Here is a 13,556-nt window from a genome sequence, read left to right on the forward strand (position 1 = left end):
CAGGTGTCGGACAAGGGGGGGGGGGGGTACCGACACAGGCGGCGCCGACCCCTCGTTCAGACCTCCCTTATCTGTTAATCTTCACCTCCCTGTAACGGGGCTTTGAATTAACACCTCCACAGGGCACTGCTGCACTCTGATTAACACCCCCTCCCCAAATAAAACATTTTCACTCACACACCGCAACATTTTCTTCATCTAAATATTTATGCGCCTGTTTTAAATTGTCTTTTATGGAAGATTTGTGTGGTGCACAACAGAATCGGCGCTACCGGAGTGTCTTTATGGCGCGTGTAATACGATAAAAGTGTGCTGCATGCTGCAAAATGGTGTCGTAAAAAGCATGAGCGCGTGCACACTGCCGTCAAAGTTGGGGGAGTTGTTAAAAGTGTGTCCAAAAAAGCAGGATTTCATAACATTTAAACATTAAAACAGCAGAGGGAGAGTTAGCAACTTGGGCTAACTTCCCCATCCCGGGGAACCTCACTCCATTCGCTATCGCGCAAGTCACAAGCGGTTTACTTATGAATGTACCTCAAATATTGAAATGCACAAGCTAATTACAAGTAACCTTTGAACATTTAAACATGACAACGGGCAGGTATTACACTACTGCTAACTTCCCTATCTCGGGGAACTTCACTTATTTACAACAAATTGTTCGAATATACTAACAATATTGAAATGCACAAGCAAATGGGCTGATATTTGCGAAGGAACTTTACTCCATTCTAATACGAACATGCAAAGTTATAACTTAAGTCGCCTGATGCACTAGTGATAACTTCCCTATCTTGGGGAACCTCACTCCATTATTTTTTTTATGTTTCCTATTACAATACTTACAGCATCCTGTATATTTTGAATATTCTTTTAATACTGTAATGCAGTAAGTAACCGTCCGAACCTTTAAACATGTGCACACAGCGCGGGCGGGGTGTTAAATTGGTAAGCTCTCCAGCACAGGGAACCTCACTCCATTGTAACATAAACATGTTGACTGATCAAAAAATATGCAACATGCAAACAGCGCTAACTCTATTAAATTCAGTGTATTTATTATTGCAATATTTACCACAAATTGTTTACTTGAATGAATATATTATACTGAAATGCAAAAGCAAAACTGTAAAATAACTGTGTGGCAATTTGACACAAACTGTACGCTCTCAAGAACATAGAACCTCACTCTTCTCTAATGTGAACATGTAATATCATACATTTAGCCTTCTGATTGAAAAATATGATCATATAACTAAAGGAAAGCAGCCAAGGAAGAGTTAGCTGATCGCGCTAACTTTCCCAGGCCGGGGAACCTCACTCCACTGACTTTTACACATTTACAACAAACTATTTATTGAATTATAGTTTCCACAAATTAATTTTAAAGGTATATTATTGTAGCATTTTACCTGGAGTCAAGGAAGAGTCAGCCACTGGCGCTAAATTCCAGAGCCTGAGGAGCCTCACTCCATTTTTTTGCCTATGTTTATTCCTGCAATATTTACAACAAACAATTTATTTTGTTTGCTTCAAAAGTGCTGCCAAAAATAACCAAATAGGAATAGTATTCAAATCTTTATTTCATCACGCACGCTGGCCCTCAAGCCTAACACACATCTTGACTTCCTGTGCCTCCATCTTTCTTTTCTCCGCATCATCCCAGCCCCCTCCCCTCTTTTCCCAACAGTTTAAAGAATATCATTATTAGTATTGAACTCATTTCTAAATTCCGAAATTGGCTCAGGAAGATCATTCATTGCAGCTGATAGTAAAATCAATAGCTTTTGTGTTAGGGCTGCACAGGCTGTCTCTCATGGTGTGTGTGTGTGTGTGTGTGTTTTACAGTGCAGACAAAAAGCGAGTGAAAACTGGGGGAGTGGGGCCACCTCTTGACGACATGCAGTCACTCTTGCGCGCACACACACACGCAAAAACACACTCCTTTAGCTTGTACCCTTTTACATGTTGGAAGACCTTTTGTACAGAAATATAAATGTATAAATGTTTTGTATGTTATATAACTTTAATCACAATTTGAATATAAAAATGAAAACATTAGTTTTAGTTTGTGTTTTTTTTTTTTGAATTTGCACAAATGGCACATAAATCCAAAAATAAATACAAATATGTAAATTACACAAAATAGTCAGACAAATATATATATATATTTATTGACATGCAATTGTAATCACAATTGAATATAAAAATGTGCTTATTTTTAATTGTATTATTTTATAAAAATGTCCACGCATGCAATATAAATTTTAAAGATGAATCTACTAATTTCATTAATTGCATGGATTTTGATTTTGAATTGCATCAACACACACAATGTATGTGTATGTCCAATGTAAGGAGATATAATACACAAATCCAGTCTAGAAATTATAAAGCAGTTAATTGAACAATATTGTGGTAATATTGTTTTCTGCACTGCATCACATTGACAGCTATTTTAACAAAAACAGCCTACGCAGGTGTACCTAATATTATGTCTGGTGAGTGTATTATGTGTCACACACACACACACACACACACACACACTTTTTTGTATGTGCAGGCGGAGCCCAGTGACGGAATGAGGACAGCTTATCCCAATGAGAGTCAAATCAATCAAGTTCTTTTAATCACCACTCTGCTTTCATAGTGTGGCAGTAATGATGGAAGCCTATGTAGGGGCAATCCCCTAAGACCCCTCCCACCAGCACTACTCCAACCTCCATGTTACACACACACACACACTGACAATTTTCATTTCTCAATTACATTATCTTATTAACCAATCAATTGCCAGGCTTATCAATAATTAATGTCCGCCCTAACTAATAGATTAGAAGCAATGCCAGTCTCTAGTCTGCACTCTTTGATACCGTAAACGGCTCAGCACGAGAGCACTTAATTTATACATTTGTTTGAGTTTGTCAATTAATGACTTTAATTTGTTCTACGTTGCATAAAATGCGAGGAATACACGGACATCTGTGTTATGTGCTGCTGCTGCTGCTGCTGCACAGAGGGGTGGAAACGCAAAGAACCTCCGGATCGATGTCTCACTCAGCGGTGGCTGTTGTTGCATGCCACCGCAAGCTTAGCGAGAAGCTGCTGGAAACAAACAGTCCGTCACCTCGAGCGTCAGCAGGAACCCTGTGCAGAGTGTCTGAAGACTTGTGTCAATGATCTTTCAAATAATAAATATTAGGAAAACTAAAAAAAATCTATATGAATTAATTTTTAATACATTTAATTTGATTTAATTCATTTTAATTTTTTATTTATTTTTTTTAATTTAAAATAATATTTTTACAGTAATTAAACAAAAAATTGCCATGTTTTATTAATTAATTTTTATTATTAGTGTTTTTTTTAGCTCAGCCACAGGGAACCTCGCTCCATTTAGATTCCACAAATGATTCTCTGCTGAAGACTTGTGTCAATGATCTTTCAAATAATAAATATTAGGAAAACTAAAAAAAAATTATATGAATTCATTTTTTATTCATTTAATTTGATTTATATCATTTTATTTTTTTATTTAATAAAAAAATTAAAATAATATTTTTACAGTAATTAAACAAAAAAATGCCATGTTTTATTAATGAATTAATATTATTAGTGTTTTTGTTTTTTTTTTAGTTCAGCCACAGGGAACCTCGCTCCATTTAGATTCCACAAATGATTCTCTGCTGAAGACTTGTGTCAATGGTCTTTCAAATAATAAATATTTGGAAAACTAAAAAAATCTACATGAATTATTTTTTTAATTCATTTAATTTGATTTAATTCATTTAAATTTTTTATTTAATTAAAAATAATAATAATAATATTTTTACAGTAATTAAACAAAAAATTCCCATGTTTTATTCATGAATTTATATTATTAGTGTTTTGGGTTTTTTTTTAGCTCAGCCACCGGGAACCTCGCTCCATTTAGATTCCACAAATGATTTTAAATCTTTCACATGAGCTAGCTAGACTGATTCGAACATGTGGAAACAATCTACAAAGCACTAGCTACTTGCGCTAACTTCCCCATCCCGGGGAACCTCACTCCATTCAGTATTATTTAATTATTTACACCAAACTATTGACTTCCTGTATTGCGATGGGCCTGACCTTGTACCCTCTGCTGGTTGCTGGAAACTGGCGCATAACGAAAAGCCTCCTTTGCTTCAAGGAACAATTAAAAATAAATACATTGATTTACCAATGCCCTCATCCACCTGAACCTAAAAAAAAACGTACATGTACGTAGCCATTATGTTATTCTACTGCTTACGCTCATTAAAACGCAGTCAGAGGTTGTTGACCTCCTATTTGAAGGCTTGCACAGCTGCTTATTATATAGAGCCCGGATCAGAGGTGGCGCTTGATCATGACTTTTTTTTTCTTCCTCTTTCATGATTTTTGTTACAGGTTCTGAAGGTGCGGGAGGCCGCATGTGGACCCACCCACTCCGTCTTTTAAGGTAAGGAAAAAAAAAAAAAACGACCCTTTTGCTTTGTGGAGGGTGGGCTTGAAACATCTGTCAGCACTCAAGGCAGGCGGGGAGTGGAGAGGTATGCGATCTCAGGTCTCAGACTGGCATGGCCACCTTGTTTATTCGCCCTGATGAGGTTACTCGTCATGCTCGCTGAAAGGAGCCATTGTCCTGGGAGAGGAACGTGTGTTGTGCATATTTACCACAGGGGATGAAAATGTGAAACCCACTACCCCACACTGCTGTGTATTGTATTGTATTAGTGTTTGATCGGCTTCCATCTGCACAAATGTATCCAAAATGTGTTGCTCAGAAGTTGCCAGGTACACTTTAAGACTCCTTCACTCTTAATTATTCAAAACCTTTTGGACAATTCCACGGGGTACACCCTGGACTGGTCGCCAGCCAATCACAGGGCACATATAGACTAGCAACCATTCACACTCACATCCATACCTATGGACAATTGTGGAATTTGGGAGGAAACCGTAGTACCCGGAAAAATCTCCCATGAGGGAGATTTCACTTTCCTTTTCACTTTCCTTTTCTGCAGAAGAGTCTGCCTCACACTCGGGAGACATTACCAAAGTTACCAATGTTAACCAAAGAGAGTAAAAGTGACAAATATAAGACGGTTCTGAAACTTTTTTGAACACCTGTTTTAGGAAAAAACAACAAAGATGAAATACATCTATTTTGTGTGAGTGACAGAGCAGAAAAGCTCTAGCTTGTCACCTGCTGGTTTGCATGTATAACATCTTTGTAAGACTTTATTCTAGGAGAAAAATACCATCTTATATTTGCATCAATGCTGTAATAGTACTATACTTGTCTTGTAAATGCATGTGTTTTATCAGACAGTTTGGTTGTCTTACATTCTCAGCAATATCATAGTCCTGTAATTGTACTGTACATTGTTGTGTTGTGTCTTATATTTTAAGCCACAGGGTAATACTGTAATTATCCTGTGCATCAATGGGATTTATCTTAGAGCTTTGTTGTCTTATATTCTGAGCAATAGGATTTGAGAGCTTTGTCGTCTTATATTCTGAGCAATATGATTTGAGAGCTTTGTTGTCTTGTATTTTGAGCAATATATTGTAATTTTCCTGTGCATTGATGGGTTTTATCTGAGAGCTTTGTTGTCTTATATTCTGAGCAATATGATTTGAGAGCTTTGTTGTCTTATATTCTGAGCAACATAATTTGAGTGCTTTGTCATCTTGTATTTTGAGCAATATATTGTAATTGTCCTGTGCATTAATGGGTTTTATCTGAGAGCTTTGTTGTTTTATATTCTGAGCAATATGATTTGAGAGCTTTGTCGTCTTGTATTTTGAGCAATATAATGTAATTGTCTTGTGCATTCATGGGTTTTGTCTGAGAGCTTTGTTGTTTTATATTCTGTGCAATATGATTTGAGAGCTTTGTTGTTTTATATTCTGAGCAATATGATTTGAGAGCTTTGTCGTCTTGTATTTTGACCAATATAATGTAATTGTCTTGTGCATTAATGGGTTTTATCGGAGAGCTTTGTTGTTTTATATTCTGAGCAATATGATTTGCAAGCTTTGTTGTCTTATATTCTGAGTACTATGATCCGAGAGCTTGGTCGTCTTGTATTCTGAGCAGTAATAGTGTAATTGTTCTGTGCATTAATGTTTTACATGGGAGTTTGACTTGTCTTATATTCAGTACAATGGGGTGTTATTACGGCTTGACCGTCTTATATGCAGAGCATTATGATGTTAGACTTGATTACTAATTTACAATGAATAATATGAATTACTAAATGTCCTATTTTGTTCCAGGTTTGGCCACTTTTAAAAAATGCATTTTCAAAGAGCCGACCCAACCCACACCTCCACCCCCCCCCATCCCCCCCCCCCCCCCCCCCCCCCCCCCCACCTCTCTTATGGCTTTTCATGAAAATGCCCTACTGGCTTGAGCTGGAATAAATGTGCTGGTTTCCATCACACTACGCCCCCCCACCCCCCTTTACCAGGCGGACACACTCACCGGCGCATTGACATGCAACAAAGCTAATGGTGGCCGGGACAGAGGAAGGGGTATGGGAGGCGGGGGCTAATCTTGGCTAACTGACAAGATATAAATTGAGGAGACATCTTCCGCTGATTAGCTCCCACACCCACAATTATCCAACTGGGGTGTCAAGCAAGGTTTAACATCTCCACTGATTCCGCTCTCCCGAGACATCCGGGAGGCAATGCAATCGCTTTTAATAACTGCCTCGCCAGCCCTCCCTCCATCCATCGCCCCCTTCTTCCCCTTCCTAGCGTCCCTTCAAAATTAACCTTTCCTGCAAAAATATCATTTCTCTCTGACTTTTTTTTAATATCTAATATAATTTATTCAAATTGCCGAACTCGGAACAGCAGAGCAATCTGAACACTGAGTAACTTTATGTTACCTTGTATCTCCTGGCAAATAAGGTGACAGGCTTTTTCTCCACCCCCCCATGCAGTCCCTCATTAAAATTCATCTGATCTGAATATTTTTTGCAAATATGCTCCGATTGCTGCACATGAAACATCCTCGTGTGTTATTTTAATCACCCGACGGGTGACACACAGGACGCTTGACCTCATTTTATGTCATTTTGGCAAAGGGGGGACGTCGGGGGAGGAGGGAGCTGGAAGTTACCTGCGGTGATGGACATGCTTGATTCCTTTCCTTCCTAAATGTTCACATCATAGCCCCCCTCTCAATCATCCGTCCTCTCTAATGAAGTGTTTGCTTCCGGTGATGGAGGCAACGTGATTAATAATTTACTGTTTAGTTTGACTAATTGATCTGTTGTGGGAGCCGGGATGAAAGCGGGAGGATGCACAATGCCTTTCATATGGCATTTATCCACAAGTCACATGCGCCGCTCCCTCAAGATGAATAATGAAGCAAACAAGATCAAATAATTATCGCTTGGGAGTCGCAAAGACAGCGCCGGAGAGAGGGAGGCTTACAAACAGCACAACACAGCAACGCCGGGGATGGAAGGCAGGCAACAAAGAGGGAAGGGCTTCCAAGGTCAGAAAACAGCTTTGGAAAGTTGGAGAACTTTAATGCTTGAAAATAGACTTCGCAGAGTATACGACACATTTTGACGAGGCATGGACCGGTCGCCGGTTTCAAGTCAGTACTTCAAAACCATTAATACTGCCATTCCTACTATTCCTGCAGTATGGCGGTTGGAAGTGGGCGTCAACGTGGTGAAACTACAGCCACGTACTGCGTTGCCGAAAGTCGGAAATACGAGATAGAGCTGTTGTTAGCTGCCTTGTTAGCATTGAGCGGCGTCAGCGTTAGAGGTCAATATTTTACTCACATTTTGGGTCACCAAATGTTGCTAACAACAATCACATGACCTGGAAACGGACATTTGTAGAAAAGTATGACCAATATGAAATAATAATGTAACATTATAGGTATGAATGTGAGTGTGAATGGTTGTTTGTCTATATGTGCACTGTGATTGGCTGGCCACCAGTCCAGGGTGTACCCCGCCTCTCGCCCGAAGACAGCTGGGATAGGCTCCAGCACCCCCCGCGACCCTCGTGAGGAAAAAGCGGTAGAAAATTAATGAATGAATGAATTATTTTTTAAATTATTATTACATATCACAGTGTATTATTTATGTATTATTTATTGACTGAAATAATTAATAACATATACTGTGATCTAATACTAGCCATCGTCCCACATGCCACAAATAAAACCTTTTTGGCACGTTTTGATCTGACAAATCATAAGTAAATTTGATCAAGTATAAAATTACTATTATTCCAAAAACATGCTAGGTTAATTGGCGACTCCAAATTATCCATAGGTATGAATGTGAGTGTGAATGGTTGTTTGTCTATATGTGCCCTGTGATTGGCTGGCCACCAGTCCAGCGTGTACCCTGCCTCTCAGCCAAAGACAGCTGGGATAGGCTCCAGCACCCCTGCGACCCTCATGAGGATAAGCGGCAGAAAATGAATGAATGAATGAATCAGGCAGATCTGTAAATCCATGGATAGACTGCAGGAAGAGGTGCAGAATCTGGAAGATCTATGAAGCATTCTGTGCAGGTTATTGTGTGTCGCTGCCTTACAGGAGTCCAGATCTCAATACAAAGGCCCAAAATTAAGTCTAATAGGTCCCTTATGAGTCTCTTTTTCAGTTGTTGAACAGCCCTTTTTGCCTTTTAAGCAATAATTTGTTTACAAACTCCTGTAGAAAGTCACTTCCTGCCCTTCTAGATGAACTTCCTTTCTCAGCCTTTTTTAAAGAATTAAAGATAGAATTTTACACGAATTCAATAGAGATTTTACTGCTGTTTTAACAAGGAAATGAGTAGACAGGTTACTTCCTAACTTTGATGAGCAGATTTTGTCAGAATCCCTCCTGTACACCCTAACCACAATATTCCCTTCATGGCTAGTGATGTTGCACGAGAGCGTTATTTTATTGCATTGGATTACATGGAATAGCCCCCATTGCCGACACATGTGCTGCGTTTGCTGCTGTTGTAAATAAGGTTGAACGCGGTGGTGCAGTGTGAAGTGCCCCCTTATGAATATTCCCGTGGCTGAGTGTCATTAGCCGCAAGTAGCAAGGTGAAAGAAGCAACTAAATGGCCATATCATTACCCTATTACCGTTTGACATGTATGTGTATGTGCTTGTCTAATTAGGTGCTGATTGATTGGAATCAATGAAAAGAGGAGCAAAAGGAGGCAGGGTGTCTTGTCAAGGTATGCTGACTTTAAGTGATATCCTCTTATTTCGTATTTGCTTGGGCTTAGCTCGACACGCTAGTTGCCTTTGATAGGCTGAAATCTGAAAAAAAAAAAAAAAAAAAAAAGAAGTCGTTGCCTAATTTTGTCATGGATATTACGCTGTCGTGTGCATGAATCAGTGCGGCTTGTCATAATTATGTTAACATAAGGGATATTAAATGAGACAGGCCTCGTCGCAAAAAGGTGAGGCGGCGGAGTCGAGTCGGCCCCCGCGTCAATCACGCCGGCGCCGATTCGTATTCAAAGTCAAGCGCATCTGCCCGGATGCATTATTTATGTCAGAAATAAGCAGCTTAACTCGGCTAGCAGCTATTAGCAGGAGACGCACACCTATCTCGCTCTCGCTTTGGAGTGTTTGATTGGGAGGCCAGATCAGGCCCGTCGAGTGTTTTTTGCGCCGTTTGCAACAAAGGCGCTCTCGTGTTTGTACTTGTCATTAGGATGTGTATCTGTCTCTTTTCTTACCCTCCCTCGCGCTCGCTTTGGCTCTCAGCGGGGCCTCCAAACAGCTGAGGTTAGGATGGCGGAGTTACAGCTCTATCCTCCTGTCATGAGCGCTGTTTTAGATCAGACGCCCCCCCGCCGAAGCTGACGGACAGCTCTGTGGATACGCCAAAAGGAAAACAGCCCTGTTGACTGTACAAAGGCTGTTGTTGATGAAGTGGCGCTTGCATAGAGGGCAACGCTGTTCAGCCTTCCGACTTCTAAACAGACCTCATTCATAATTGATCGAGCCGGATCTCCGCTTTGCATTTCATCGCTGACTTTTAGAGGAGTTTTTACAAACAAAATATTACATCTGTGGCACCCACTATGGGTCCTGATCAAAATGCTGCTAAAGTGTTCTAATCAGTAGACAAATATTGGCTTTGTCGCCAACCTGATGCTTGATAGCGACTATGTTTTTCAACCAAAATTTTGTTTAATGTCCATAAACCGTATTTTCTGGACTATAAGTCGCTCCGGAGTATAATTCGCACAAGGCCAAAAATGCATAATTAGGTAGAAAAAAGCATACATAAGTCGCACTGGAGTATAAGTCGCACAAGGCCAAAAATGCATAATTTGGTAGAAAAAAAACATACATAAGTCGCACTGAAGTATAAGTCGCACAAGGCCAAAAATGCATAATTAGGTAGAAAAAAACATACATAAGTCGCACTGGAGCATAAGTCGCACAAGGCCAAAAATGCATAATTAGGTAGAAAAAACATACATAAGTCGCACTGGAGTATAAATCGCACAAGGCCAAAAATGCATAATAAGGTAGAAAAAAACATTCATAAGTCGCACTGGAGTATAAGTCTCACAAGGCCAAAACTGTATAATTAGGTAGAAAAGAACATACATAAGTCGCACTGGAGTATAATTCGCACAAGGCCAAAAATGCATAAATAGGTAGAAAAAAGCATACATAAGTCGCACTGGAGTATAAGTCGCACAAGGCCAAAAATGCATAATTTGGTAGAAAAAAACATACATAAGTCGCACTGGAGCATAAGTCGCACAAGGCCAAAAATGCATAATTAGGTAGAAAAAACATACATAAGTCGCACTGGAGTATAAATCGCACAAGGCCAAAAATGCATAATAAGGTAGAAAAAAACATTCATAAGTCGCACTGGAGTATAAGTCGCACAAGGCCAAAACTGTATAATTAGGTAGAAAAGAACATACATAAGTCGCACTGGAGTATAAGTCGTACAAGGCCAAAAATGCATAATTAGGTAGATAAAAACATACATAAGTCGCACTGGAGTATAAGTCGCACAAGGCCAAAAATGCATAATTAGGTAGAAAAAAACATACGTAAGTCGCACTGGAGTATAAGTCGCACAAGGCCAAAAATGCATAATTAGGTAGAAAAAACATACATAAGTCACTCCGGAGTATAAGTCGCACAAGGCCAAAAATGCATAATTAGGTAGAAAAAACATACATAAGTCACTCCGGAGTATAAGTCGCACAAGGCCAAAAATGCATAATTAGGTAGAAAAAAACATACATAAGTCGCACTGGAGTATAAGTCGCACAAGGCCAAAAATGCATAATTAGGTAGAAAAAAACATACGTAAGTCGCACTGGAGTATAAGTCGCACAAGGCCAAAAATGCATAATTAGGTAGAAAAAACATACATAAGTCACTCCGGAGTATAAGTCGCACAAGGCCAAAAATGCATAATTAGGTAGAAAAAAACATACGTAAGTCGCACTGGAGTATAAGTCGCACAAGGCCAAAAATGCATAATTAGGTAGAAAAAACATACATAAGTCACTCCGGAGTATAAGTCGCACAAGGCCAAAAATGCATAATTAGGTAGAAAAAAACATACATAAGTCGCACTGGAGTATAAGTCGCACAAGGCCAAAAATGCATAATTAGGTAGAAAAAAACATACGTAAGTCGCACTGGAGTATAAGTCGCACAAGGCCAAAAATGCATAATTAGGTAGAAAAAACATACATAAGTCACTCCGGAGTATAAGTCGCACAAGGCCAAAAATGCATAATTAGGTAGAAAAAAACATACATAAGTCGCACTGGAGTATAAGTCGCACAAGGCCAAAAATGCATAATTAGGTAGAAAAAAACATACGTAAGTCGCACTGGAGTATAAGTCGCACAAGGCCAAAAATGCATAATTAGGTAGAAAAAACATACATAAGTCACTCCGGAGTATAAGTCGCACAAGGCCAAAAATGCATAATTAGGTAGAAAAAAAACATACATAAGTCGCACTGGAGTATAAGTCGCACAAGGCCAAAAATGCATAATTAGGTAGAAAAAAACATACGTAAGTCGCACTGGAGTATAAGTCGCACAAGGCCAAAAATGCATAATTAGGTAGAAAAAACATACATAAGTCACTCCGGAGTATAAGTCGCACAAGGCCAAAAATGCATAATTAGGTAGAAAAAAAACATACATAAGTCGCACTGGAGTATAAGTCGCACAAGGCCAAAAATGCATAATTAGGTAGAAAAAACATACATAAGTCACTCCGGAGTATAAGTCGCACAAGGCCAAAAATGCATAATTAGGTAGAAAAAAACATACATAAGTCGCACTGGAGTATAAGTCACATTTTTTTGCGGGTAATTTATTTTCCAAACTACTTGACCAAAACAAACATTACGTCCTCTTGGAAGGCAAGTTCTAACAATAAAAGAATAGAGAACAGGCTGAATAGGTGTAAGATATGCTAACACAAAAAATAAACATGAACAGAAAAGGTGTCCAGTGTTTATGTACGAAAATACGGTATTTCTTTAAATATTTTTTTTACGGTTGATTGGATCAGGGGTTGATCACATGGTTCTCCTACCTCATTGTGTGGCGTTCAAGAGCATTGAAACACTTGCTAAATTCACCAAACATGCTTCCATGTCCAATTTAAAAATAAATACAGTCAAATTTTGGTTTTCAAACACGATGATTTGGTGTTTGAAAAAACCTTTTTGCCAAAATTATGCATCGTTTTGCCCTACTCGCCCTTTTTATTGATTGTGACTGCTAAATGACCTGCCATGGGGCCATTAGTTTGATAAAGAATGTGAGCAACATTGAGTTGAAGAAAGTTTCTGTATATATTTTTCATATTAATTTGATTTACATTATTATCCATGGGAAAAAATAGTTAAAGCTTTTGTAAATTTTGTTTTTTATCAGACTTTTTGATTATATTTCTGTGCAAAATGAATTGTCGTATGATATGTTGTGGATGAACCAAACAGTAGAGTTATATTTCGTGGCAGAGAGGATATTTTTTCTGCAGATATCTTTTTTTTTTTTCAAACAGGATTTAGAAAAATATCTTGCACCCGTGCATGCATTCCCACCATTACATCAATCCAGGTGGTGCCTCATCATCATCATACCTAAGTACAGCCCTCCATTTACTTGCTGCACCTGGGCGGCCATGGCACAGGCTGCCTTTTTACCCCCTGCTTATTTAGATGCACTCGAGCACACAATGGGGGTGCATTAGCAGCGTCCGCACTCAGCGCCGCTGTAATTTCATTGTGGTTACCACATGCATCCTACTTGACTCTCAATTCACTGTCTGGGATGAGGGCCAAATAATGGGATTTAGCCTGTCGGACGAGAGCGTGTCGCCCCCAGTATTTGCGAGTGCAGTGTCTCATACATATAAATAATTACCTGCTTGTGTGTGTGTGTACGTGTGTGTGTGTGTTTTGGTACATTCCATGCATATATGCAACTGAGTCTCACCATCCCTGCCAGTTTGGCTGCCATTGTCAAGTTTGAAAGGATGGG

At 39.2% G+C, this 13,556-nt stretch overlaps 1 protein-coding gene across 1 annotated transcript in view; it reads left to right on the top strand.

The window, feature by feature from the left end:
• The window catches only part of mdfic (MyoD family inhibitor domain containing), a 134,777-nt gene extending 125,577 nt beyond the window's left edge, over positions 1-9,200 (top strand). The window contains exons 6-7 of the mRNA XM_058077321.2: positions 4,417-4,468; positions 9,174-9,200. Of these exons, the coding sequence (XP_057933304.2) occupies positions 4,417-4,468; positions 9,174-9,180 (59 nt within the window). The 3' untranslated portion in view covers positions 9,181-9,200. The remainder of the gene's footprint in view (positions 1-4,416; positions 4,469-9,173) is intronic.
• Positions 9,201-13,556: the final 4,356 nt, after the last annotated feature.

This window comes from Doryrhamphus excisus, linkage group LG2 (assembly GCF_037039965.1).
Source record: "Doryrhamphus excisus strain RoL-2023G ecotype Guam linkage group LG2, RoL_Dexc_Guam_v1.1, whole genome shotgun sequence".
In the NCBI taxonomy this organism is placed as follows: Eukaryota; Metazoa; Chordata; class Actinopteri; order Syngnathiformes; family Syngnathidae; genus Doryrhamphus; species Doryrhamphus excisus.